This window comes from Brassica rapa, chromosome A02, assembly GCF_000309985.2.
Source record: "Brassica rapa cultivar Chiifu-401-42 chromosome A02, CAAS_Brap_v3.01, whole genome shotgun sequence".
Taxonomy (NCBI): Eukaryota; Viridiplantae; Streptophyta; class Magnoliopsida; order Brassicales; family Brassicaceae; genus Brassica; species Brassica rapa.
The window spans coordinates 22,440,958-22,467,066 of record NC_024796.2 but is presented as its reverse complement, the minus strand read 5'-3'; the positions used below and the strand labels follow the sequence as shown (position 1 = coordinate 22,467,066).

At 37.8% G+C, this 26,109-nt stretch overlaps 2 protein-coding genes and 1 long non-coding RNA gene across 3 annotated transcripts; 2 read left to right on the top strand and 1 right to left on the bottom strand.

Annotated features, from left to right (window-relative positions):
• Positions 1-1,178: 1,178 nt before the first annotated feature.
• On the top strand, positions 1,179-4,932 carry LOC117131726. The gene is made up of 2 exons (XM_033284030.1): positions 1,179-4,810; positions 4,887-4,932. Exon 1 carries the CDS (start codon positions 2,900-2,902, stop codon positions 4,205-4,207), a length of 1,308 nt encoding a protein of 435 aa, XP_033139921.1. The 5' UTR covers positions 1,179-2,899; the 3' UTR covers positions 4,208-4,810; positions 4,887-4,932.
• Positions 4,933-15,996: 11,064 nt separating this feature from the next.
• Positions 15,997-19,050, top strand: LOC117131732. Its single transcript, XR_004454961.1, has 2 exons — positions 15,997-16,129; positions 16,201-19,050. It is a non-coding gene; the product is annotated as an uncharacterized LOC117131732 (long non-coding RNA).
• Positions 19,051-19,381: 331 nt separating this feature from the next.
• On the bottom strand, positions 19,382-21,666 carry LOC103853684. The gene is made up of 2 exons (XM_009130594.2): positions 20,139-21,666; positions 19,382-20,001 (listed from the first exon to the last, which is right to left on the bottom strand). The coding sequence occupies exons 1-2, from the start codon at positions 20,310-20,312 to the stop codon at positions 19,429-19,431; spliced, it is 747 nt and encodes a 248-aa protein (XP_009128842.1). The 5' UTR covers positions 20,313-21,666; the 3' UTR covers positions 19,382-19,428.
• Positions 21,667-26,109: the final 4,443 nt, after the last annotated feature.

Here is a 26,109-nt window from a genome sequence, read left to right as displayed (position 1 = left end):
ATTATTCAAAATTTTGGTATTTGAAGAATTGAAACCTAATCCGTTCTGAACCGAATTATTTTTAATATATATAAAAACATCCAGAATATATATGATACTTTTAAGTTCGCATAAATGCTTGAAAAAATATATAAATAAGTAAACGTAAATATCTTAAATAGTTAAAAAATACTCATCACTCCAAAAATACTTAAATAATTATTAATTCTCTATCCAAATATTTAAACCAAACCTATTTAAATTGGTTGTCCAAATCAGAACCAAATCCTCAAAGATCTGAACTGAACACGAAATCCCAAAAAGACCCAAAAATGAACCCGAACGCCCACCCATAATCACTATTATATATATATATATATATATATATATATATATATATATATGTGTGTGTTATCATAGGTTACAAAATATGTGTTATCATATAATTAATCGTATTTTATACGTACCATCAAATAATTTTTCTTATAATTAATAATATTTTATACGTACAATCATATAAATAATCACATATATTATATTTTAAAATTTAATGTAAAATATAAAAACCATAATTTAAGTTGGTGTTTGAAATTGTGCTCTGTATTGTATTTTTATTATATATATTGAAAACATTTTTATAATAGTTACTGGAAAATATGTTAGTAAAAATCAAATTTTGAATATATGTATATTTTTGAATGAATTTTTGATATAAATCAATTTTAAGATATTATTTTGATTTGAATATATATATATCAAATAACATAGACTCATTACTTTTTAATATAATGTAATGGACTTTTAATTTTTTTAGTAGCATAAGCCTATTATTTTTTTTCTAACTTACTATTATCCATGTTTCCAGACAGTACTATTTTTTTTAACTACTATCCACATTGCCAAACAATCTCATTTTGTACTTGAGTTTTAATAAGATAGATATATTATATTTTAAAATTTAATGTGAAATATAAAAACCATAATTTAAGTTGGTGTTTGAAATTGGGCTTTGTATTGTATTTTTATTATATATATTGAAAACAATTTTATAATAGTTATTGGAAAATATGTTAGTAAAAATCAAATTTTGAATATATATATATATTTTTGAATGAATTTTTGATATAAATCAATTTTAAATTATTATTTTGATTTGAATATATATATCAAGCAACATAGACCCATTACTTTTTAATATAATGTAATAGACTTTCAATTTTTTTAGCAACATAAGCCCATTATTTTTTTTTCTAACTTACTACTATCCATGTTTCCAAACAATAATATTTTTTCACTACTATACATATTGCCAAACAATCCCATTTTGTACTTGAGTTTTAATAAGATAGATGGAATTGGACAAACTTGATATGCGTTAAAACAAAAACAAAATCTGCGCGGTTGCGCGGGTCATGATCTAGTAATTTTAATGATTATAAGAGGGGGTTAGTGGGAGATGAATTTAGGTAGAGTTGATTGATTTTAAGAATCAAGATATTTGTTAAAATTATAAAAAAGTTTTAATGAATTTTTCATATTTAAGAAGTCCATGAAACTATTTTACTACAATGATTTTGAGAATCATGAGTATATATGCAATATTTTGAAAGTCTTTTTTTAAGAGTTAAAATCTTAAGAATCCAAAATTCTAATAACATTAGATTTTGATAGAATTAAGAATCCTTCAAATCCAATTTTTTTTGAATTACAATGGATTCTATATGTTATTAAAAAATCATCAAACTAAATAATACTTGATTTTATAAGAATGTTAGAATCTATTAGCCAATAATTATAGACTTTTAAAATTCTAACAATCGTTATAAATATAGAGTAACACCTCCTAAATCTACGTATACAATGATCCTGATTTGTTTTGTCAGCTTCCCATCTATTTTCAATGGTCCTGATTTGGTTGTGATATAAAAAACGTTTACACAACCGATTTAGACTGTTCATATTTTACATAACAGAAGTTTGAGATTTCCAAACAACTTCCCCCCCCCCCCCCCCCTCCCCACAAGAAAAAAAAAAAAAAAAAATTTAAAAATAGAAGAAAAAATGGTCGGTCGCGGTAGTATTTACGAGTTACGAAGTTGGATGTATTTGCACAAGATTCCGACGGGAGAGTGACGAATGCATTTCTGAACGGGCTAGAGACATTCATGCACCAGGCGGGCTGTACACCGATCACGCAGGAAAGCGGTAAGATGTTCTGCCCCTGTCAAAAATGCAAGAATTCGAAATTTGCACGTAGTGAAACTGTATGGAATCATTTAGTAAACAGAAGATTTACACCACAGTACTACATTTGGTATCAACATGGAGAGGGTTATGGGGAAAATGAAGCTAGTAGTAGTAATGCTAATTTTGAGGATGTTCATCATAATGAAGAACCGAATCATGTGCATTATGAATATAATTATCATCAAGAGGAGCAGATGGTAGATCATGATAGGGTTCAAGATATGATTAGTGATGCATTTTTAGAAACAACTACAACAATAGCTGATGGAACTGGAAATGTAGAAGAACCTAATTTGGATACAAAAAGGTTTTATGAAATGCTAGATGCTGCAAATCAACCAATCTACACTGGTTGTAGAGAAGGTCTCTCTAAATTGTCTCTAGCAGCTAGGATGATGAATATTAAAACGGATCATAATTTACCTGAGAATTGCATGGATGCATGGCCGGAGTTGTTTAAAGAGTATTTGCCAGAAGACAACGTGTCTGCTGAATCTTATTATGAGATTCAGAAATTGGTTTATAGTCATGGGTTACCCTCGGAGATGATTGATGTTTGCATCGACAACTGCATGATCTACTGGAAGGAAGATGACAAGTTAGAAGAGTGTTGATTCTGCAAAAACCACGATTCAAACCGCAAGGCCGTGGGAGGAATAAGGTACCGTACCAAATGATGTGGTACCTACCAATTACAGACATATTGAAAAGATTATATCAATCTGAGAGGACTGCTGCATCGATGAGGTGGCATGCCGAACATGTCCAGAGAGATGGTGAGGTTGCACATCCATCAGACGCAAGAGCGTGGAAACATTTCAACAAGGTACACGCAGATTTTGCTACAAATATTCGGAATGTCTATCTTGGGTTATGCACCGATGGATTTAGTCCATTTGGAATGTCTGGTAGACAATATTCTTTGTGGCCAGTCATTCTTACGCCGTACAATTTACCGCCGGATATGTGCATGGAACAAGAATTTCTATTTTTGACCATATTAATCCCAGGGCCGAAGCATCCAAAACGGTCTCTTGATGTTTTTCTTCAACCGTTGATAGAAGAGCTAAAGCAATTGTGGTCAGAAGGGGTGAGGACGTACGATTGTTCCTTGAAAAACAATTTTACGATGCGAGCAGTTCTGATGTGGACGATAAGTGATTTCCCTGCTTATGGGATGTTGTCTGGCTGGACAACACATGGAAGATTATCTTGTCCGTATTGTCTTGGATCCACGGATGCTTTTCAACTGAAGAATGGTAGGAAGAGTTGTTGGTTTGATTGTCATCGTCGCTTTCTTCCACATGTCCATCCGTACAGAAGAAATAAGACACTGTTTCGACACAAAAAAATTGTCAGAGACAGTCCTCCTCCATATCTCACCGGCCAGCAGATCGAAGCGGACATTGATTATTACGGAGCTCAGAAAACAGTTAAGGTTGGAGGAAATTGGCATGTTCCTGGAAATATGCCTGATGGGTATGGTGTCTCTCACAATTGGCATAAGAAGAGTATATTTTGGGAGCTACCCTATTGGAAGGATCTTCTCTTACGCCACAATCTGGATGTCATGCATATCGAGAAGAACTTTTTTGAGAACATCATGAATACATTACTTAACGTCCCTGGGAAGACAAAAGATAACAAAAAGTCAAGGATGGACTTACCTGATATTTGCTCAAGAAGTGAGTTACATATCAAGAGCAATGGAAACGTTCCTGTTCCCATCTTCCGGTTGTCATCAGCAGCCAAAACAACCTTGTTTGACTGGGTTGCATCGGAAGTTAAGTTTCCTGATGGTTATGTTTCAAATATGTCAAGATGTATTGAACGAGGTCAAAAGTTCTCCGGAATTAAAAGTCATGATTGTCATGTGTTTATGCAACGACTGCTTCCATTTGCTTTTGCCGAGCTCCTTCCAGCAAATGTCCACGAACCACTTGCAGGTAATTATAAATTTATATATATACATATGTTATGAAATGTTATTAATTTGATTCCTTTTGAAATATACAGCCATCGGAGCATTTTTCAGAGATCTTAGCACACGTACGTTCAAAGAAGAAGTCATCGAACAACTTCATCAGAACATTCCGATCATATTGTGCAACCTGGAGAAGATATTTCCTCCTTTATTTTTTGACGTCATGGAGCATCTAGTTGTCCACCTACCGTATGAAGCATTGCTTCGTAGACCTGTTCACAACGGATGGATGTATCCGTATGAGCGACAGATGAAACATTTGAAGGGGAAAGCAAGAAATCTTGCAAAGGTAGAAGGTTCAATAGTTGCAGGGAGTTTGACAGCCGAAACATCTAACTTCACATCATACTACTTTGCTCCAACTGTTCGTACGAGAAAAAGAGTTCCTAGTCGGCGGTTGGAGCAAAGTTCACATCATACTACTTTGCTCCAACCGCCGACATCATATCCAATTGATGGTGTTCCTGACATTTTCTGCGAAATTGGACGGTTTGGTGGTAAAACAAAAGAAGTATGGTGGTCATGTGAAGAAGATAAACATAGTGCCCACACTTATATTCTGCTCAACTGCGAGGATGCAATGACCCGTTACTTTGAAAGGTAAATATTTTTGTGAATGTTAATTATATGAATTGAAGTTAATTATGTGTGATTTGATTATTTGTTCAATTTGCAGGATGTTTGTATCTCAAGTTGAAGAAGCAATACCAGGAATATCTGCAGCTGATGTGGATACACGTAAAGATAAGCACTTTGTCAAGTGGTTAAAATCACAGGTAATATATCTCATACTATTATATTAATTAAGTAAGTGTTTAAGAATATATATATGCTTTTTGCAGGTTGATTATGACGATCCTTTTTATCCCGTATGGTTTCACGAATTGGTTTAAGGTCCAGTTGCAAAGGTCACCACATCACCTATGTATTTCACACGAGGATTTACCTTTCACAGATACGAGTATGGGAGACATCGGGCAACGAGTAACTACGGAATATGTGTGAAAGGTGAAACATACTTTTACGGGATATTGCAGGAGATTATTGAAGTGGAATTTCCGGGGTTATTGAAGCTAAAATGCGTCCTCTTCAAATGTGAATGGTTCGATCCTGTTGTGAACCGAGGGATTCAGTATAACAAATTTGGTGTTGTGGATGTCAATTTTGGGAGAAGATACAACAAATTTGAGCCTTTCATTTTAGCTTCACAAGCCGAGCAAGTTAGCTTCCTTCCTTATCCTCGGCTTCGAACTTCTGGGATAAACTGGGTAACTGCTATCAAAATTACACCTCGTGGACGCATTGTCGTTGGAGAAGAACCGCCCTTGCAAGAAGAAGACGCTATCACTGAAGTTGAGGTACCAGAACAACCAACTGATGAAATCCTTTTGATCGACCCGCAAACTTTCAATATGAAGATATTCCCGAAGATGCGACAGATGAAGCACGTGAAGACGAGTTCGAGAGAAGCGACGATGATGATTGTAATGATAGTGATGAGAACGAAAACGATTTAGAGTGATGTAATAGTGATGAGAACGAAAACGATTTAGAGTGATGTAATATATGTATCAAATGTTGGATTTCTCTATTGTAACGTATGTTAAAAGAAAGAGTAAGAAGTAGTATCAAATAAGATATGATGTTAGATGATATGTGACTTTGGGGTTTAGGGATTTCATTCTCGGTGTTTAGGGTTAAGCGTCGTAAAATCGATGTAAAAATAACACGGAAGACGTAATTTCGTCGTAAATGGAAAAACGCGGGCCTGGTAATTTCATCGTAAATCGAAAAACACGGGCCTAGTAATTTCGTCGTAAATGAAAAAACGCGGGCCTGGTAAATTCGTCGTAAATGGAAAAACGCGGGCCTGGTAAATTCGTCGTAAATTTACGTTGCTTTTATGACGAATCCTAATCTATATAAGGAGACGCCGAGAGCGAGGCTGCCTCGCTCATTCCTCCCAAATTCCTTTGCTCTCTCTAAGGTAAACTTTCTCTTCTCTTTTTTTTTTAAAAATTAGTTTAGGTGATTAGTTAGGTAACGGAATTAGTTTAGGTGATTAGTTAGGTAACGGAATTAGTTTAGGTGATTAGTTAGGTAACGGAATAATATTTTAATTATGTCGTAATTGATTAAATTTATTTAAATTATTTTTAGATGGCTCTTAGAAGAAAATCAGCATCACCTAGTTATAGAGATTTGTTTGGCGACGATGGTTCCGGTACATCTTCTTCCGGTCCATCGTCTTCCGGTCCATCATCCTCCACCGCAGTTCCAGACTCTCAGCCTTCTCAGAGAGTTGCTTGGAGTCCTCCTCCACCGATGCCTCCACCGCAGATGCCTCCACCACAGATGCCTCCACCTCCTCCTCCAGCGGCTGCACCTCAGCCTATCCCAGAAGGTGCAGTTCATCCGGATCTGCATGTGCCTTCATATGCCCCATTCGCGAGATATACGGTGGAGGATTTGCTTGCCCAGCCTGGACGGGAGGGTTTGGATGTTCTAGACCCCGATAAACCCCCAGGAACTTATTGGTAAGTTATAAATTTTTATTACATTAAAATTTAAATTATTTTTATTTTCTAACGGTTAAATTGTTTTCCTTTCAGGTTTGGGGCTAACAACCGTGTTGGCCGGAGCGTTTCGAAAACGATTAAGGGTTACTACGACGGGGCATATCCGAACTGGAGCAAGACTCCAAATCACGTTAAGATCACTTGGTTTAAAATGTTTGCGGTAAGATTTTTAAATTTAATTAAATTTTCACTTTTAAATATGTATATATTTTTTAAATATTATTATTAATTGTAATTTCTTCAAAATTTTTAATTTTGTTTCAGCAAAAGTGGCATTGGTGTTTGGGAATCACCGAGATGGTGAAGGCGAAATTCGTTGCAAAAGCAAAGGTCCGCCTCTGCAACACAGTCTCCGATTGGAAGGACAAGTGGGAGCTCGACGGGTATGAGGGAAAGCCCACTGAGCTCACTAAGGATGTGTGGGATGGCCTCATCGCCTATTGGAAGCATGTGGGAACCGAAATTCGCACTGTCGATTTCCGTTTAAATAAGGAAACTAGGAAAACCCTAATTTCCCAGAGGTCCCGGATCTCTGCGAGAGCCAACGACAAGTGATCGAATATATGCGGAAATCATGAAAAGATAACAAACGAGTTTAGAGAAAACAGTAGATCTTATTTCGAGTCCGCGTAAGAGCGTTGCGATCATTACAAGAGAATACAAAGGCTTTGGCCGCAGGGGCCGTCAGCGAGTTACCTAGTTCTAGCAACATAAAAACCTAATCCTAGTTGAGTCGCAGCTCGATAACAAAGGACGAAAAAGATATCTAAAAGGCTTAGATTGATTTCGGACTGAACCTTGTTAAAGGCTGCCTACGTACCCCTTTCGAGGATCAAGCCGAACGTAGTTCAATTGATAGAGCTGGACAAGAGATCGAACTGCCTGGGCGAGTTCTTCTAGTAATTGAGTGCCAGTCATAGAAACCGAACTTGTCGAGAATAAGCCTAAAGTTTCTAAGTGCAGAGAATTCCGAATCTAAAAAGTTCTCCCTCTTGCTCCTCGCCTAGGACTCCTTATATACTAGCTCCAAGGTCGGTTTACGCTTTTACTCTTCTGCCCTTAAGCCGTCATAGCATAAAAATGGAGATATTCCATTTTTCCCGATCTTCACAATTATCTTCAAAACTTCCGTATTTATCCGCGGAAACTTGACATTTATCCTTCCTTGTGGACCAAGCGTAAACCAGGCTGTGGTTTACGGGCTTTTGATTAGGAAAATCGTAGGATGGGCCTCGAGTCGTGTTTTAGGTCCCTTTGGGCCGTCTTCCGACTCGACACGTTTACTACGAGTTTTCCGCGGTTTCTAATCCGCGAAGTTTGATCGATGAATTAGAATGGCGGGAAACATGGACTGAGCTTGCTACGGTCTTCGGGAGATAGCATTCGAAGGTTTTGACGAGAATGCAAGAACTGGTGTCGTATTGACGTTCGGAAAGGTTCAATCGCTACACAGCGACCGAACTTTGGCTCGAGCCCGGTCGCTTCGTAGCGACCGAGCGGGACGAGCGCTCGGTCGCTACGTAGCGACCGAGCTTGGCTGAGCTCGGTCGCTACGTAGCGACCGAGCGGGACGATCGCTCGGTCGCTACGTAGCGACCGATCTTTGGCTCGAGCTCGGTCGCTACGTAGCGACCGAGCGGGACGATCGCTCGGTCGCTACGTAGCGACCGAGCTTTGGCTCGAGCTCGGTCGCTACGTAGCGACCGAGCGGGACGATCGCTCGGTCGCTACGTAGCGACCGAGTTTTGGCTCGAGCTCGGTCGCTACGTAGCGACCGAGCGGGACGATCGCTCGGTCGCTACGTAGCGACCGAGCTTTGGCTCGAGCTCGGTCGCTACGTAGCGACCGAGCGGGACGATCGCTCGGTCGCTACGTAGCGCCCGAGCTTGGCTGAGCTCGGTCGCTACGTAGCGACCGAGCGTGACGATCGCTCGGTCGCTACGTAGCGACCGAGCGGGACGATCGCTCGGTCGCTACGTAGCGACCGAGCTTGGCTCGGGCTCGGTCGCTACGTAGCGACCGAGCGAGACGGATGCTCGGTCGCTACGTAGCGACCGAGCTTGGCTCGAGCTCGGTCGCTACGTAGCGACCGAGCTGTGTGCATGCTTGGTTGCCGCGTATCGATCGAGCTTGGCTTGTCCGCGGTCTGATTTTTATACTCGAGCTTGTCCGCGGCCGATTTGGATACATGTCCGTTGCCTTCGGACAATCGGTATTTAGTGGTTCGATTGAGATTTGGACGATATTTTACTGCAAGGCTGTTCGTAAAGATATCTTTACGAAGATTACTTTTCGTAAAAACGGTTATGCTGATTTTTACGGACTTTCAGACATTGATTCCGTCGTGACCGATTTTGACCCCAACAGTTAGCCCCCCAGCTCGTTAGAATCATGAGCTTCTAGCGTGAGGTTCTAGCGAGTGGCTTGGCAAGTTAGGTGAGTTAGGCGGAATTAATGGTTGAAAAGGTCTGTGGTAAGTGATCTTCTCGCTCTCCTAAAAGTAGAAAACGCGATAAGATTGGGGCTGCGCCTTATGACGGCTGCCTACGTACCCTTGTTGAAGGGATCAAGCCTTTCGTAGTTCATCTTGGAGTTAAGGTTCTTATGACTAGTTTTCCAGTAGGACCTTTATGGTCTAGTTTTTATGTAGCGGTTATAAGGCGTGTTGCTGCCGATGGCATTTTGTATGGGTGTAGAGGGAAGACTACGAGTTGTCGTCTCGTAATCTAACTCTGTGTGAATTGCCATATCCATAATCTGTTTCGAGAGTTTTCCGCAGTGTGTAAACTTGCGGGATTTTCTGAAGACGTTCGAATATTGGCAAAGAGACAAATTTTGGGATCTCGTATCAGGGTGTTTGATACTATGCCTAGAGATGTTAGAGACCAGTGCGCTGGGTTTAGGGCAAGACCTAGGTTTACTCCTGGTTTTAGAGGGTGCGATGACTAATTCGACTTACGTATCCCGTTTCAGTTTCATCCTGATTCCATACCGATTTAAAGTCCGCGATAGGTTCTCGGCTTATACGACTTGTATGGTTGGAATCGAGCATCTCTCCGGAGACCGGAAGTGCTGGACCAAAATTTCGGATTTCTTTTATAGCGCTATTATCCTTGTGTCGGATGTAAGAGAGTCATCTTCTACGAGATGGCTAAGTCTGTTTAGGACGTTAAGAGTTTGTTGTGATCAGCAACAAACTTAATGGTAAAAATTACTATTTCGAGTCTTCGCGAAGAATATGTTTTGAGAAGATGTTAGTGCGTATGACTGTCTGGTCTTCCATGAAGGTGTTTTTATCGAGGAATGAAATTTCGTCGAAGAACTAATCTTCAGGCGTCCGCGACGTCTCGCGATGCTGAAGATTTGTTATTCTTTCGTATGCCACGTTTCGTGCTTGAAATGTTCGCGGGCTTTGAAGATATTTCGCGATGTTGCGAGGGTTTAGTATTAGCCCTGTGTTTGAGAAACATTCTGGTTTGACTAAGAATGTTCGCAGCCAAAAATTGTTGTTCCTGCTCGGATGCTAATAGTTTTGTTTGCGATCGAGGAATTATGACTGAGGTGTCGTGTAAATTTGTCCATGGGAACAAGTGTTTTCCTTCATGGTGCTTTGTGAAGAGTTGGCCTTCCGAGATGTATTTCGTGCATTTTTTAGGATGTTTCGTATAGCTCTAGAAGCTTTGTTACGAATTTTTCCTTACATGCCGCGTATTGTGGTTAAAACGTTGCGGGCTTAAAGTGAATTGTGGAGCGTATTGAACTTGGTCAATTTTCGAAAAGTTTAGATTTTCCGTTAACCGTTTGGTTGTTAGGACTTAGTTTCGTTATGAAGAATTTATCATATGATTTCCGATTGTGGGCTATACGATAATTTATCATATCATATAACCGATTTTACGAAGGTCGTAAATCAGTGATATGTATACATATGTCAAAGTAGCATTGTTTCTGCGGGTTCTACGAGAAACGTTCCCGCTGTGATTTTGATCTTAGGTGAAAGTTGCTTGGCGTTACCCATGGAGTATTACCGAAGTTTATTTCAATACGATCTAGTCGCGGAACGTTTTTCATAGGTTTTTCGAGAGGATTCTCATGACACATTTGTTTCTTGAAAGAATTGGTCAACCAGAAGTGGATCTAGCTAACCATCGGGAGGAAAGTGCTCCTTTTAATGTGCACGATGCTACATATATTCTCGAGTTTTCTTCGTCGCAAATGTTTTCGATACTTTTCCGTGACTTACTTGGTACAACGGAAACTGAAAGAAATGCTTTGGTGATTGAAGATTTCTCGCCGCTAAGTTTAAAACGAAACTGGCTTTCTGAAGCCGGAAAAGGCTTCAATACTTTGGCTAATCGTCGAGTTTCAGTTTGATATTGGTACAAGTTTTCTGTACGCATGATTGCGACAAGAAATGATGTATAGTTTTTGAGATTATGTTCATGATCGTCTGGATATGTTGCTAGCGTTTAGACGAATATTAAGATTGTCGTTTGCCTATTCTTGACGATTTGCAGAAGTTTTTGAAGTTTGGGAGTATACGAGTATAGTATACGTACCTACTCCCCCCTTTTTTTTTTACGAAAGAAAAACGGTTGAACCGATACTTTGAAGGGTTGTGTACGTTTCCTCTCCTGATGTTTGGAATGATCGATAATTCGGGACGATTTATAGACGACGCTTGGACTGTGATTTGGTTGTTTCCACGTTGACGACTTGGGATATGTCGGTTCCGAGAAAATTGCCAGAAACGAATCGGTTTTAAGACGACGTTCATGTCTCTAACTTTTTCTCTCTTTAGGAAGCGAGCTTGATATGCGTGGCGATCATTTCTCGACTTTCGGAGAGTTTAGATCGGTTTGCAAGATTTGGATGAACAATTATGGGACAATATATCGAGACAGGAAAAATCGCTTAAAACTTAGTTCGCTAGACTATCCGCCTAGGTTTTACGTTCCCTAAAGTTCTATGGCAGCCTCAAAGTAATTTCCTACGAAAATTCCAAGTCTGATTTCAAAAATTTCAAGTCGGAAATACCTTAGTTCTCTCGAAGATGCAGTTTTGTCCCTTCTCAGTTTTGCGTGCTCATTTCTGTTTCCTATTCTCGTGTATGTTCGCCATTTCCGATATTGGTGTTTATCCTTTGAAACTTGACATTTATCTTCCGAACTTGACTGTTATCTTCTCCTTAGATAAGACGTCGATTTTTGTAAAAAGGTCCAACGTAATCGTATAGTTAAGGCGGCTAAGGTTTAAGTTAACCATTGCCGTTTTATACGATTAATCTGAATCCATGCGAGAAAATAGGTCTTTGCGGTTTTTTTTTTTATATCGTAAAGTCTCAATGGTAACTTCAATCGAGGCGAAACAAGAGACGTTTCGATCGAGATTCGAAAGTGAACGCAAAGATGGAGGTAGGGTGAGCAGAAACAAGCCAAGGAGTTTAGGATGAGGTTTACTTGTTTTTGTCGTAAAATCTCAACGGAAACTCCGATTGAGACGAAACCAAAAGCGTTTCGATGAGAATTCAAAGGAGAACGCAAAGGAGGACCCCTTTGAGGCCTGACAGGTTGCTATAGCGAGTGAGGATGTCATCTCGGTCGCTATAGCGAGTGGAAGGGAGCCGAGACGAGTCCCACTTGTTTTCGTCGTAAAATCTCAACGGAAACTCCGATTGAAACGAAACGAAAAGCATTTTGAAGAGGATTCAAAGGAGAACGCAAAGGAAGAACCCTTTGAGGACTTACAGGTCGCTACGTAGCGACTGACGTCTGACAGGTCGCTACGTAGCGAATGGAAGCAAGCCGAGAAGCGTCCTACTTGTTTTCGTCGTAAAATCTCAACGGAAACTCCGATTGAGACGAAACGAAAAGCATTTCGAAGAGGATTCAAAGAAGAACGCAAAGGAAGAACCCTTTGAGGACTTACAGGTCGCTAAGAAGCGACTGACAGTCTGACAGGTCGCTACGTAGCGAATGGAAGCAAGCCGAGAAGCGTCCTACTTGTTTTCGTCGTAAAATCTCAACGGAAACTCCGATTGAGACGAAACGAAAAGCGTTTCGATAAGGATTCAAAAGACAACCCAAAGGAGGACCTTTCTGAGGCCTTACAGGTCGCTACGTAACGACTGACCGTCTGACAGGTCGCTACGTAGCGAGTGGAAGCAAGCCGAGACGAGTCCCACTTGTTTTCGTCGTAAAATCTCAACGGAAACTCTGATTGAGACGAAACGAAAAGCGTTTCGACGAGGATTCAAAAGAGAACCCAAAGAAGGACCTTTCTGAGGCCTTACAGGTCGCTACGTAGCGACTGACAGTCTGACAGGTCGCTACGTAGCGAGTGGAAGCAAGCCGAGAAGAGTCCCACTTGTGTTCGTCGTAAAATCTCAACGGAAACTCCGATTGAGACGAAACGAAAAGCGTTTCGACGAGGATTCAAAAGAGAACCCAAAGAAGGACCTTTCTGAGGCCTTACAGGTCGCTACGTAGCGACTGACAGTCTGACAGGTCGCTACGTAGCGAGTGGAAGCAAGCCGAGAAGAGTCCCACTTGTGTTCGTCGTAAAATCTCAACGGAAACTCCGATTGAGACGAAACGAAAAGCGTTTCGACGAGGATTCAAAAGAGAACCCAAAGGAGGACCTTTCTGAGGCCTTACAGGTCGCTATGTAGCGAGTGGAGAGTTGGCTTGAGCTCGGTCACTACGTAGCGACCGAGCAGTGTGTGTGCTCGGTCGCTAGCGACCGAGCAGCGTGTGCGTGCTCGGTCGCTACGTAGCGACCGAGCAGTGTGCGTGCTCGGTCGCTACGTAGCGACCGAGCAGTGTGCGTGCTCGGTCGCTACGTAGCGACCGAGCAGCGTGTTCGTGCTCGGTCACTACGTAGCGACCGAGCAGCGTGTGTGCTCGGTCGCTACGTAGCGACCGAGCTGTGTAATCGTTTTATTGTGTTTCCTTTTTCCGCGATTAACGTAGGGGTTTTTCAGCGGTTTTTTTGGGAGAACAAGTTTTATCCTTCCGAAATGTTTTCGGAAAACGTGTTTTGGTAAAACCCTTATGCATCGAGATTTGTTTACGGGGTTTTGATAAGATTTATCGTTTCCCTTCTTGTTTACAGGGAGGAATCGCGAGCTTGTTTTAGTGCTCTTCCTGTGGCGGAAGGTCGCGACTAAGTTTTCGATTTTGTTGAAAACTACGGCGTTTGCGTAAGCGTTGGCCATAGGAGCAGTCAGTGCTGCGAGTTTGTCTTTCATATATCCAAACATCGTTTCGATCAAGCGTTTTGTGGCCATGAGTAAGAGTAATCCGTAACCCCCCCTCCTTCTAGCGCCAAACTGTGGGAACCGAAATTCGCACTGTCGATTTCCGTTTAAATAAGGAAACTAGGAAAACCCTAATTTCCCAGAGGTCCCGGATCTCTGCGAGAGCCAACGACAAGTGATCGAATATATGCGGAAATCATGAAAAGATAACAAACGAGTTTAGAGAAAACAGTAGATCTTATTTCGAGTCCGCGTAAGAGCGTTGCGATCATTAAAGAGAATACAAAGGCTTTGGCCGCAGGGGCCGTCAGCGAGTTACCTAGTTCTAGCAACATAAAAACCTAATCCTAGTTGAGTCGCAGCTCGATAACAAAGGACGAAAAAGATATCTAAAAGGCTTAGATTGATTTCGGACTGAACCTTGTTAAAGGCTGCCTACGTACCCCTTTCGAGGATCAAGCCGAACGTAGTTCAATTGATAGAGCTGGACAAGAGATCGAACTGCCTGGGCGAGTTCGTCTAGTAATTGAGTGCCAGTCATAGAAACCGAACTTGTCGAGAATAAGCCTAAAGTTTCTAAGTGCAGAGAATTCCGAATCTAAAAAGTTCTCCCTCTTGCTCCTCGCCTAGGACTCCTTATATACTAGCTCCAAGGTCGGTTTACGCTTTTACTCTTCTGCCCTTAAGCCGTCATAGCATAAAAATGGAGATATTCCATTTTTCCCGATCTTCACAATTATCTTCAAAACTTCCGTATTTATCCGCGGAAACTTGACATTTATCCTTCCTTGTGGACCAAGCGTAAACCAGGCTGTGGTTTACGGGCTTTTGATTAGGAAAATCGTAGGATGGGCCTCGAGTCGTGTTTTAGGTCCCTTTGGGCCGTCTTCCGACTCGACACGTTTACTACGAGTTTTCCGCGGTTTCTAATCCGCGAAGTTTGATCGATGAATTAGAATGGCGGGAACATGGACTGAGCTTGCTACGGTCTTCGGGAGATAGCATTCGAAGGTTTTGACGAGAATGCAAGAACTGGTGTCGTATTGACGTTCGGAAAGGTTCAATCGCTACACAGCGACCGAACTTTGGCTCGAGCCCGGTCGCTTCGTAGCGACCGAGCGGGACGAGCGCTCGGTCGCTACGTAGCGACCGAGCTTGGCTGAGCTCGGTCGCTACGTAGCGACCGAGCGGGACGATCGCTCGGTCGCTACGTAGCGACCGAGCTTTGGCTCGAGCTCGGTCGCTACGTAGCGACCGAGCGGGACGATCGCTCGGTCGCTACGTAGCGACCGAGCTTTGGCTCGAGCTCGGTCGCTACGTAGCGACCGAGCGGGACGATCGCTCGGTCGCTACGTAGCAACCGGGTTTTGGCTCGAGCTCGGTCGCTACGTAGCGACCGAGCGGGACGATCGCTCGGTCGCTACGTAGCGCCCGAGCTTGGCTGAGCTCGGTCGCTACGTAGCGACCGAGCGTGACGATCGCTCGGTCGCTACGTAGCGACCGAGCTTTGGCTCGAGCTCGGTCGCTACGTAGCGACCGAGCGGGACGATCGCTCGGTCGCTACGTAGCGACCGAGCTTGGCTCGAGCTCGGTCGCTACGTAGCGACCGAGCGAGACGGATGCTCGGTCGCTACGTAGCGACCGAGCTTGGCTCGAGCTCGGTCGCTACGTAGCGACCGAGCTGTGTGCATGCTTGGTTGCCGCGTATCGATCGAGCTTGGCTTGTCCGCGGTCTGATTTCCATACTCGAGCTTGTCCGCGGCCGATTTGGATACATGTCCGTTGCCTTCGGACAATCGGTATTTAGTGGTTCGATTGAGATTTGGACGATATTTTACTGCAAGGCTGTTCGTAAAGATATCTTTACGAAGATTACTTTTCGTAAAAACGGTTATGCTGATTTTTACGGACTTTCAGACATTGATTCCGTCGTGACCGATTTTGACCCCAACAAAGCACCCCTCTTCAATCAAAAAGGCCAATTCGTGCTCGGCTTCTCGAAGAACGAAGGATAAAGATGGTAATTTGCCCATGCTTCACAGAACCGGCCAAAAACCACATGCAGGCATCCGTCTAGAAGTTGTAAGTTTTGTTTTAAATATTTATTTTAAAATATTCAATTAATATAATTTTTAATAATTTTTTTTTTGTAGTTGGAGAAGACAGAAGTCTTACCATCTCTGTCTGACCTATTCAAGATGACTCACGCCACATCCGACGGAGTTTTTGTGGATCCGGCATCTGAGAAACTCGCTCAAGCAGTGGCTACTCGGATTGAAGAACTGGAGACTCAACTAACTCAGGAGTCTCCCGATGGATTACCCGTCACATTGTCCACCGAAGAAGCCGACAGAATCTTCGAAGAGGTACAACTTAAAATTTTTGTTACATTATTTTTAATATTTTAACATAATTAACTATATTAATATATGTTTTAATTTTATAGCTGGCTCCTAGAAAGAAGGGACAAATAGTTGGTATAGGTTCTGTTAACGAAGTTGCAAGGGCAACTTCGTCATACACTTCGAGACGGGATGAAGAGACTTCTCAGATGAAAGCTCGAATGGATAGCCAGCAGGTTTGTTTAGACTCTCTTGAGGATTTGCTAGACGTGATGGCCGTGGGAAACCCGGTTATGCAGAGAATGTTGAGTCAGAGACGAGCCGCTCTTGGGTTGCCAGTACGAGATCCCCAAGAGTCCGATCCAACCCGTCAACAGCCGAGCAGCCCCACCGACTACTTCGATGATATGTAGTTTTTTTAATATTTCGGTGTGTATTATGAATTTAAATATTATGACTTTTAAATGCTTTTTTAAAATATGTTTTTTATTTTCATATTTCGTTTTAAAATTAAAATTATTTATAATTCTGAATTTAAAATAAATTCAAATTTATATATTTGAGATTAAAAACAATATTCAAAATATATTATAAAACGAAACGTCGATGTAGGCTCGACGTAAACATTTACGACTGATTACCGTCGAAAATATTTACGAGGCTTTTACATCGAAACCATTACGTAGAGTTTACATCGAAAGTTTATGAGGGTGTTACATCGAAATGTTTACGTGTTTGTTACAACGAAATTGTTTACGTCTGCTTTACATCGAATCTATTACGTGGAGTTTACCACGAAGTCTTACGTCTCGTTTACGACGAATCTATGCTCTGCGCTTTACGAGGAATATATTTCGTCGTAAACTTAACAAGTCATTTACGACGAAACGTCGGTTACGACGGACGTTTTACGATGAAACGTGTTTCGAGGTTAATTCGTCGTAACACCCCGTTTACGACGAAGTTACAACGTATATAGCCCTCGTAAAAAATATGTTTTCTTGTAGTGTTCAATTAATCATGTGTTAAGACTTAAGAGAAAAAAATTTATGTCAGTATGCAGGCTGTTTTTGTAAGACAAGTGGAAAACTAAAGTACAATAATAACATACTTTTTTTTTTTGCAAAAGGCTTAACAATAATAACATACTTGTCCAGCCCAATAATAATTAATTGTTTTCAAAGCTAGAGAAAATGTCCAAGTAGTTGCTTCCAAGAAATGAATTAAACAGCTCACTTGTTTCCGTTAATGCCTTATCGTGCAATTTTTTTTTTTTTTGGTGCAAATAAAACACATAAAGAAGAGACGTTCCCGAAACATGTTCCGTACGGCTTTCTCAAATCTCATGCAATAATTGATTAATTTCTTACGTCTTTTCCATAATTTGAAGTTTTAATATTACCAACTATAGAAAATAAACCACTTCCCCTATATATTAATTGAGGAACATTTGAAAACATGTAACCTCAATTTTGTATTAATTAAAAAAGATCCCATGCTGATTTGTCAATCAATTAAGATGTCTAATTATCTTACGTGGCAGCTTTATATTCAATTGGAAAAAAGTAAGTCCAAAAATCGATTGTGTATATTCACTAGGGAAATATGATAGTAACTATACTTTCTTGGAATAAAATAATAGTCCATCCGTAGAAGTCAGTTAAATTCTCTTATTAGCTTAGTGAGAAAGTATAGACCAAGTAATAAATAAATACACGTGATATACAAGTTGATTTTGAATCTGTATTTGGTAATATACAATTCATTTATATTAAATAAAAAATTTACTACTTACTGTATTTGTGCCAAAGTATATGTGATTCCAAATATATATAGTTATAACTATATCTTAACGGTTGACAAAAAAAACTATATCTTAACATATAGGAAAAAATAACTATATTTATAGCAAATATAAAAAAATATTCCAAAGATATTAATTCATTGAATAAACTCTATCAGACATTATGTATTAAGTTTGGGACTTTGAAAGATGAATCTATGTTTTGAAACTTATTTTAGGTTTAATTATAAAATACAAAAAAACCTTTTGATTATATTACGTACAATTTAGTACAAGAAACATGTTTTCAAACTATCTACAATTTAGTAATTTGAATTAAGGATGTTCAATTCGTTAAAAACCGTAACAACTAAAACTAAACCAAACCGAAATAAAATAGGTGGTTTGATTTGATAACATCGTATACACCGAATATGTTATTTTTTTAAAAACTGCGGTATATGAATATGGTTCAGTATATAAACCAATCAAACCATATATATCGAATAAATTGATTAATTAAAATATAGTAGTATACTTATATGTAAATTACATAATATAATTATATATATGTAGTTTATTTTATTGATATGATCTTAAGACGTTAATTTAAATAATTGGTTATTTTAAACTAAAGGCTTTCATTGACATATATTTGTGTAAAAATTAGTATATTTTAATAATCTTTTTACTTTTCATCCCATGAATCTTTAATAATTATAATTTAACAGTTAAATAAAATAGAAAAAACATCCTGTTTAAGAATTAGAGTACATTATAATAAACTTTATTTTTAATCATACAAAATTAAATTGACAAAATGGTATAAATGATATATATAGTATATAGTTTAAGTTTTTATGTATAAAATGAATAAACAAAAAACCGACAGTATATAAACTGAACCAAACCAAAATAGATAGATTTTAATATGGTATCTAATTTTTATAAACCAAAATATCAAAAAATGAACCGAGACTAGACCAAAATTGAATAAACCAAAAACCGATAGTATATAAACTGAACCAAACCAAAATAGATATAATTTTAATATGGTATCTAATTTTTATAAACTAAAATATTGAAAAATCGAACCGAGACCAGATCAAATCCCAGATTGAACAACTTTATTTTGAAAATATGTTTTATATTTTTTTTTTTGCCCACGCAAAGCGTGGGTCTCAACCTAGTGGTTATATTAAAACGATGGAAATTTCCAAGTTGGCAAATTGATGAATAATCAAATAATATTGTATTCAATTACATTTAAAAGTCAACGGATCAGGCAAAACACCTCTCATTCTCTTGACAATTTGCTCCGCCTCGAATGTCCGGTGGTAAAGAGGCTGAACCACCGAGTTCGTGTCGAGATAATACAAACAAACAACCATCAAAACCGAGTTAACAAACATCGGTATCGGTCCAAAAAGCCACAGCAATAGATCAAGGGCCAAGTAAAGAGTCCTAAGACCAAGCGACCAAAAGTTTCCACCTCTCAAAACGGCTCTCGTTACCATTTCTGGTGGGATATCGTCGCCAGGAGTGGTGATGAGATAGTTCGCATGTAAGAAACACCTTGTGGACTGAACAAAACAACAGAAGCCGACTAGAAAACACACAAGGAGAGAGGTGTATTTGATGACCATTGTGATTGAACTTGTGTCTCCATAGACAAAATGTCCCGTAAAAACGGTCATGTTGACCGGTGAGCTTCCAATCCATGCGCCGATAAGTGAACTCAATGTTAAAGCAATGGATGCCATGAATGTTGAAGCTGATATGCTGCTCGAAAGAACAGTTAGAGCACAACCCAATTCATCTTTTTTTGCCTGTAATCAAATGAACTAATAATTTAAAGAAGAATAATAGTATAATTTCGTAGATAATCCAAATGTATCCTTGCAGCACTCTTATAACAATGGAGAATGCGAAAACTTTAAAAATATTTTAGTGAAGGAGAACTTGCCTGCATGATACGTTCGACCCAAATGGTTTTATCTATGTTCATGAAACCAATGATGGTGTGGTAAGGAAAGTAAAGGATTCTATAGAGAAGAAATAGATGGTAAGACAAAACTATGATTAATCCAAATGGGACAAGAACCAAATCTAAGTACTCTTTCTTCAAAAACATCTCCATCTTCTTCCTTTCTATACTTCTGTAATTATTATCTTGTCTTGATTACAATTATTTATACACATCTACACACACATAAATGTCTATAAAATAATTTCTTTGGCGTATAAAGTAAAGAGTAAGGAACTGACTAAGAAGAAAGTTAAGATTTAGAGGAATCTTGGACGTGTGGAATATCCACTTTGCTTCTTTTCATCTGAGTTGGCTTTTACATTATAATAATTATCTTATGATTTCGGATCTTGGCAGTTTCTGTAACTGTCTTGTATATAAACAGTGGAAACTAAATATGCACGTCAGCAAAAATTAAAATCAATTGCATGAAATGTGAGATTGAGATTGTAGAACATAGCGTATGGTATGGTAGACTTATTTAAGGAAGAGGTTACTAATAAGTGTGAGATTGTGCCTGACAGAGGGGAAATACGAAAATGCTAGATGATAATTCGCGCCATACGGGAACGAAACATCTAAAATAATAACATGTTGGTAATTTAAAATCAATTATGTATTTGCGATTTGTTTTTTTTTCTCTCTCTACGTATAAGAACATGGTTTAAATTTAATAAAGCATAGACATGACACATAAATAGTGTTTTTTGTTGTTTTTATTTTAGTAATTTGATAGTGGTAATTGGTTAAAAATTGAGGTCTTTTTTTTTGTTTATCTCATTATAATTGATTTTACGTATATAAAACCATAATATAATTTTAAATTCAATCTTATTCAACCCATGTTTAAGCCCAAAACGAATTCAAATTAGCTGAACAAAAAACATAACTTTTTCTATCAGATCTTCACTGGAGAGAATCGAAAACATTTTCTCTCGGCAAAGCGAAAAAAGGAGAAATATGGTTATTCAACCAAATTTTACTCAAACTTCTGTAACATTATATATAAAAATATGTATGTAATTTGTTGGAATCTCTCCGGCTTCATCTTCCTTTCCAAAGAAAGAATAATGTTTTTCTTTTTAATATATTACATGACTTATTTTTAGGTTCACCAACCAATAGAATTGTGTCATTTTAGATTCAATATCTTTTAGAAAAGGAAACAAAATATTATCGAATTATATTATATTTTTAAAATAAAAATTGTATTAATCACAAAAATAAGATTTTTTAATCGCAAAAAAAAAAAATGTTTTTCAAAAGTATTTTTAACGCTACCAACAAATATTAAACTCTAAACCCTAAAACTTTAGGTAAACCATAAACTCTTGAATAAATCATAAATCTTAAAGTTTAAGATTTGATCCAAGAGTTTCGGATTCATCCAAGGGTTTATGATTTACCCAAGGGTTTAGGGTTTACCCAATGGTTTAGGGTTTAGGATTAGGATTTAGGGTTTAGTGTTTTGTTGATTGTGTTAATTTTTTTTTTTTAATTCAAGAATTTAAAATTTATCAAAGGGTTTAGGGTTTACCAAAGGGTTTAGGGTTTAGATTTAGAGTTTAGTGTTTTTTTTATGGTATTAATTTTTTTTTAAACTTTTTTTTTTTTGCAACTACTATTATTTTTATTTATTTGTACCTTTTTAATTTTAAAAACGTAATATAATTTGACAATATTTTGTTTCCTTTTTTAAAAGATATCGGATTTGAAATAACTAAATCTTATTGGTTGGTGAGGTGAACCCAAGAATAACTCATATTACATGACCAAACATAAAAAAAGAATTAAATAGTTATTTTTTCATATTCGAATTTAATGATATTTATAAAGTATTAATTAATTTATTTAATGTCACTCTTTTAATAATCCTAGTAAGAAATGTTCTTAGCTTGATACGTAAGTATGTTCTTCAAAATTGTCATTTAACCAATGCTCCAGGATTAATATATAGGAATTTGATTTGGACCAAGACAAATAGTCTATTTTACTAAATTTATATCCGGCCCATTTAAACTAATAGGCCCCAAACTCTTATTACAAAACTCAACTAGATTTTGCCCTCACGTCCGGGCGGATATTATCTAAATTATTAAAACTGAAGTACAATTAGTACTTAACCCTGATTTTTCTTTAATATTTATTAACTTATGCCATTCAATTTTAACAATAAAATTAAATCTCTGCGAAGCCTTTATTAGTTGATCTTTATAAAGCCCATTAACAATAATGATGGTGATCAACAATAACTATCTGGCCGAAATATGATTATATCATATAATTTAAATCATATTACAAATCTTATATTATGTGTATTATCTGAACGATGACACTATCAAAACATCCCCTAATGATGATACTTAAAGGTGTCAAGTCAACATGACTCGTTCCTAATGTCATATCAATTTTTTCTCCATGATTATACCAGTCATAATAGTCTCGCATGAATCATCTACTATACATATATGTTTCCAAATTTTTGACCCCAGAAAAAATTTTATCGTTTTTGCAGACACTACATGGACATAAAAAGTTACCCCCATTACTCTGCGTGGTAGGCTGGCTATTTGCAAATGTCATGAGTTGATCCACCCCTGCTATGAACTCTTTCGAGAAATTTCCCATCTTTTCATCCATCCTCTTGTACATCCATTCTCGAAAATTGGAATAGTTGTAATTTTCCGACATTGTAACACTTCAAACAATCTTTTTTTTTTCTTTTGTCTTTCAACGATTTTTTTGTTCACTTTCTTTATATGTTTCTGAGCAGAAATGTATGGAAGATATCGCTTAGATTTTATAGAAAAATGGCCGACTTATTAGCGACTAATTACCGACTGCTCAGCAAAAATTAGTAACACCAATCATGAAATGTAAATCACGTGTTTTGTACATGTATTGACTGACTGATTAGCGACTAAGTTATAACCACTAAAACTCAGTCGCTAAATAGTCGCCAAATACTGACTATATTGCGACTGAATTATTCCAACCATCAAACATAAACAACATGTTTTGTACCGGTTTTCACCGACCGATTAGCGACGACGTTATGACCCCAAATATCAGTCGCTAAATAGTCGCCATATACAGACTACATTGCGACTGCGCAACTCCGACAACGTTAATAGTCGCGAATCAGTCGTAATTTTATAACGAAATGACGACTGTATTTTGCAGTTGCAATTTAGCGATTGATTTACGACTGATTTTTTCGAGTCGCAAATCAGTCGTCCATCAGTCGCCAAACAGTCGTAAATGTCAACGACTATTTATTCAGTCGCAAACTATGGTCGGAAATCACATGTTTTCTTTTAGTGTTATTATTTGAATTAAACATATTAGCAATATACAATATACTAAAATCCTAACACTAAAATCACTATTAACTTTATTAACAATCTTGGGTTTTAGTTTTCTATTTACTTTAGTTAACTTTGGTTTGATTGTGTTCTTATAAAAAGATTTGTCGTTTTTTAAGATTTTGTTTCAGTTTTATATTAGATTTAATTTGCATAGTCTTTTTAAGAAGCATTATTAATTATGTTTTTTAATTTTCTATTTACTTTAGTTAACTTTGATTTGATTATGTTCTTATAAGCTTTTTGTTTGTTGTAAAGATTTTTGATTCAATTTTATATTGGATTTTAAGTTTACATAGTTTATTTTTTTCATATTCACCAACATGATGATTTCATGACCATGTGTTTAAAAAAATATTATTTCTCTTAAAAGAATTAAAGTAAGAAAAACCAATTAAACCGAACTAATTATGGTTTAGTTCAGTTAGAAAAATTCTAAAACCGAATTAACCAAACCGAACCGATAAAATAACCTAAGTGTCCACCAAAACAACAGAAATGATGCCGTAGAATCCCAGTTCTGATATTATCAATCAAAAGGATGGTCGTGATGTTAAAGATCAGGGAAAGACGGTCATTCCTCTTCATCTGCTATGGGCAACTTTTTTTGCTCAGTTAGATGAACCAGAAGATGATTTTATTCGGATGTAAACCAGGGGCAGACGGACGCTTACGGTAACGGGTCACGTGCCCCCAACTATTTTTATTTTCCTTTGAATGTTCTATGTTAATTTGATTAAAATGGTTTTAGTTAGTGAATAAACAACAAAACTATCCCAATATCGGTACAGGATGTGGAGCAGTAGCTGTAGGAGTAGCAGTAGTAAGAGTAACAGTAGGATGCTATGTTTTCTATCAGCATCATGTTATTACATGAAAAAAAAAAAAAAAAAAAAGTAACAGTAGAAGTAGAAGTAGTATTAGCAGTAGTATTCAGTAGGTGGAGTAGTCTCCTTTATTGATGCGGAAACATCGGGGATAGTAGTGAAGATGAATAGAGGAGAGATGAGGTAGTGGGTTCTGAAGATAGTGGAGTATTACTGGGAAGGTTTGATGTCTTTTTTGACTTGGTGATTGTTGTTGGATCAAAAATAACATCAAAGGAGAAAGTATCAGAAGCTAAAGCAACACAAGCATTTGATGTCTCAAGAGAAGAAATTTTTGGCTGATGTTCAAAAGCAACTAAACATCTTTTTTTTTTGTGACCAAGCTTACCACACAGTCCATACTTGCTAGAGAGCCATGAGTACTCAACTGCCACCATGGAAACGTTTTCTTTTCAATCATTAACTGTGATTCTCTACGAAAATGGTTTGTCGAACTCGAGCTCCACCATTATCTTAGCTTCACCTAACAAATTGGGATAAAACCAAGGCTTATTAGTTACCATAGCTAGGCTTGCCTAGACCTGATGCTATCCATTTGATCCAAATAATTGAATAGAGCTGGCTTGGAATATTTTTTAAAGTGACTATACCGGAATCATGTTGATTTCCGGTAGAGATAGAGAAGCCAAAGAGATACAAGGATCAACAAACATGATGTAATCGTCAACATCCACAAACCCCATTGAAGGGCCCATGATCTAGTAGCTGCATCAAGAATATGAAAGATGTACGAACTCTCACCTAACTTCCGCACAAAAATCCTGCACTTCCTTCCCCAAATCTGGTTTATAACCACATGAATAAGACAATCAGATGGAACAAGCAACGATCAAACTGCCATATATATGGCGTATTCTTTCTGATTCTCTAGACCCTGGAGCAAAACTTAATTAGGGATTTGAACCTTTGGAGTACCATATTCCGTAAAGATGGGATAAGTAACTCGATGAAGATTCCTGAGGCTTTGATTCATTTTTACAGCCAATGGGAACCTGGATGGAATTTCTTTCTGCTTAGATTATGATAGTCATCCGATGGAGGTGGATCGTCAACTTGCTTTTCTCAAATTTTATGTAATAATAATTGGGTTAATTAGGTGTTCAACATCCAAATATGCAGGATTTTGGAAGACATAATTCTACGGTTTGTTTTGTTAAACAAATTTAACACAGCATCTCACAAACTAAATAAATTATTCTCGACATGTTTTTTTCTATTCTTATTGTTTGTATCCTACGGTTTGTTTTGCATTCAACTAACATTTTATCAAGATAAATACAATTTTAACTTGATGGCAGAAGAAAAACAATTTTAACTTTGTCTAAAAATAGGAGTTCAGTACACGTTCATCGGAAAGAATTTGGTTAGAAATCAAATGTAATCTGCACAATGATTAATAATGTTCCGAATTAGCCCTTTCCGGAAAAAAAATGTTCCGAATCCTCTTTTCACCGTTAAAAAAAATAAACATCAGATATTTCAGTGGATTAGGGGATATCTTATCAACATCTTTAAATTAGAAAAAATGAAAATTATACACGTTACCACCACTACAAGTCTACAATAACATATCCATTACTAATTGTCTAATACAAAGCCAACGCAGTATTTTATATACACATGGTCCAGTTGGTCTCGAAGTGGCAGAGACCTTAA

Excerpts from the sequence above, each read along its gene's own strand:
- LOC117131726 (XM_033284030.1), top strand. The coding sequence starts at position 2,900 with ATGATGTGGTACCTACCAATTACAGACATATTGAAAAGATTATATCAA.
- LOC103853684 (XM_009130594.2), bottom strand. The coding sequence starts at position 20,312 with ATGGAGATGTTTTTGAAGAAAGAGTACTTAGATTTGGTTCTTGTCCCA. Across the intron at positions 20,002-20,138 it reads GGGTCGAACGTATCATGCAG|GCAAAAAAAGATGAATTGGG; the intron begins GCAAGTTCTCCT and ends ATTTGATTACAG.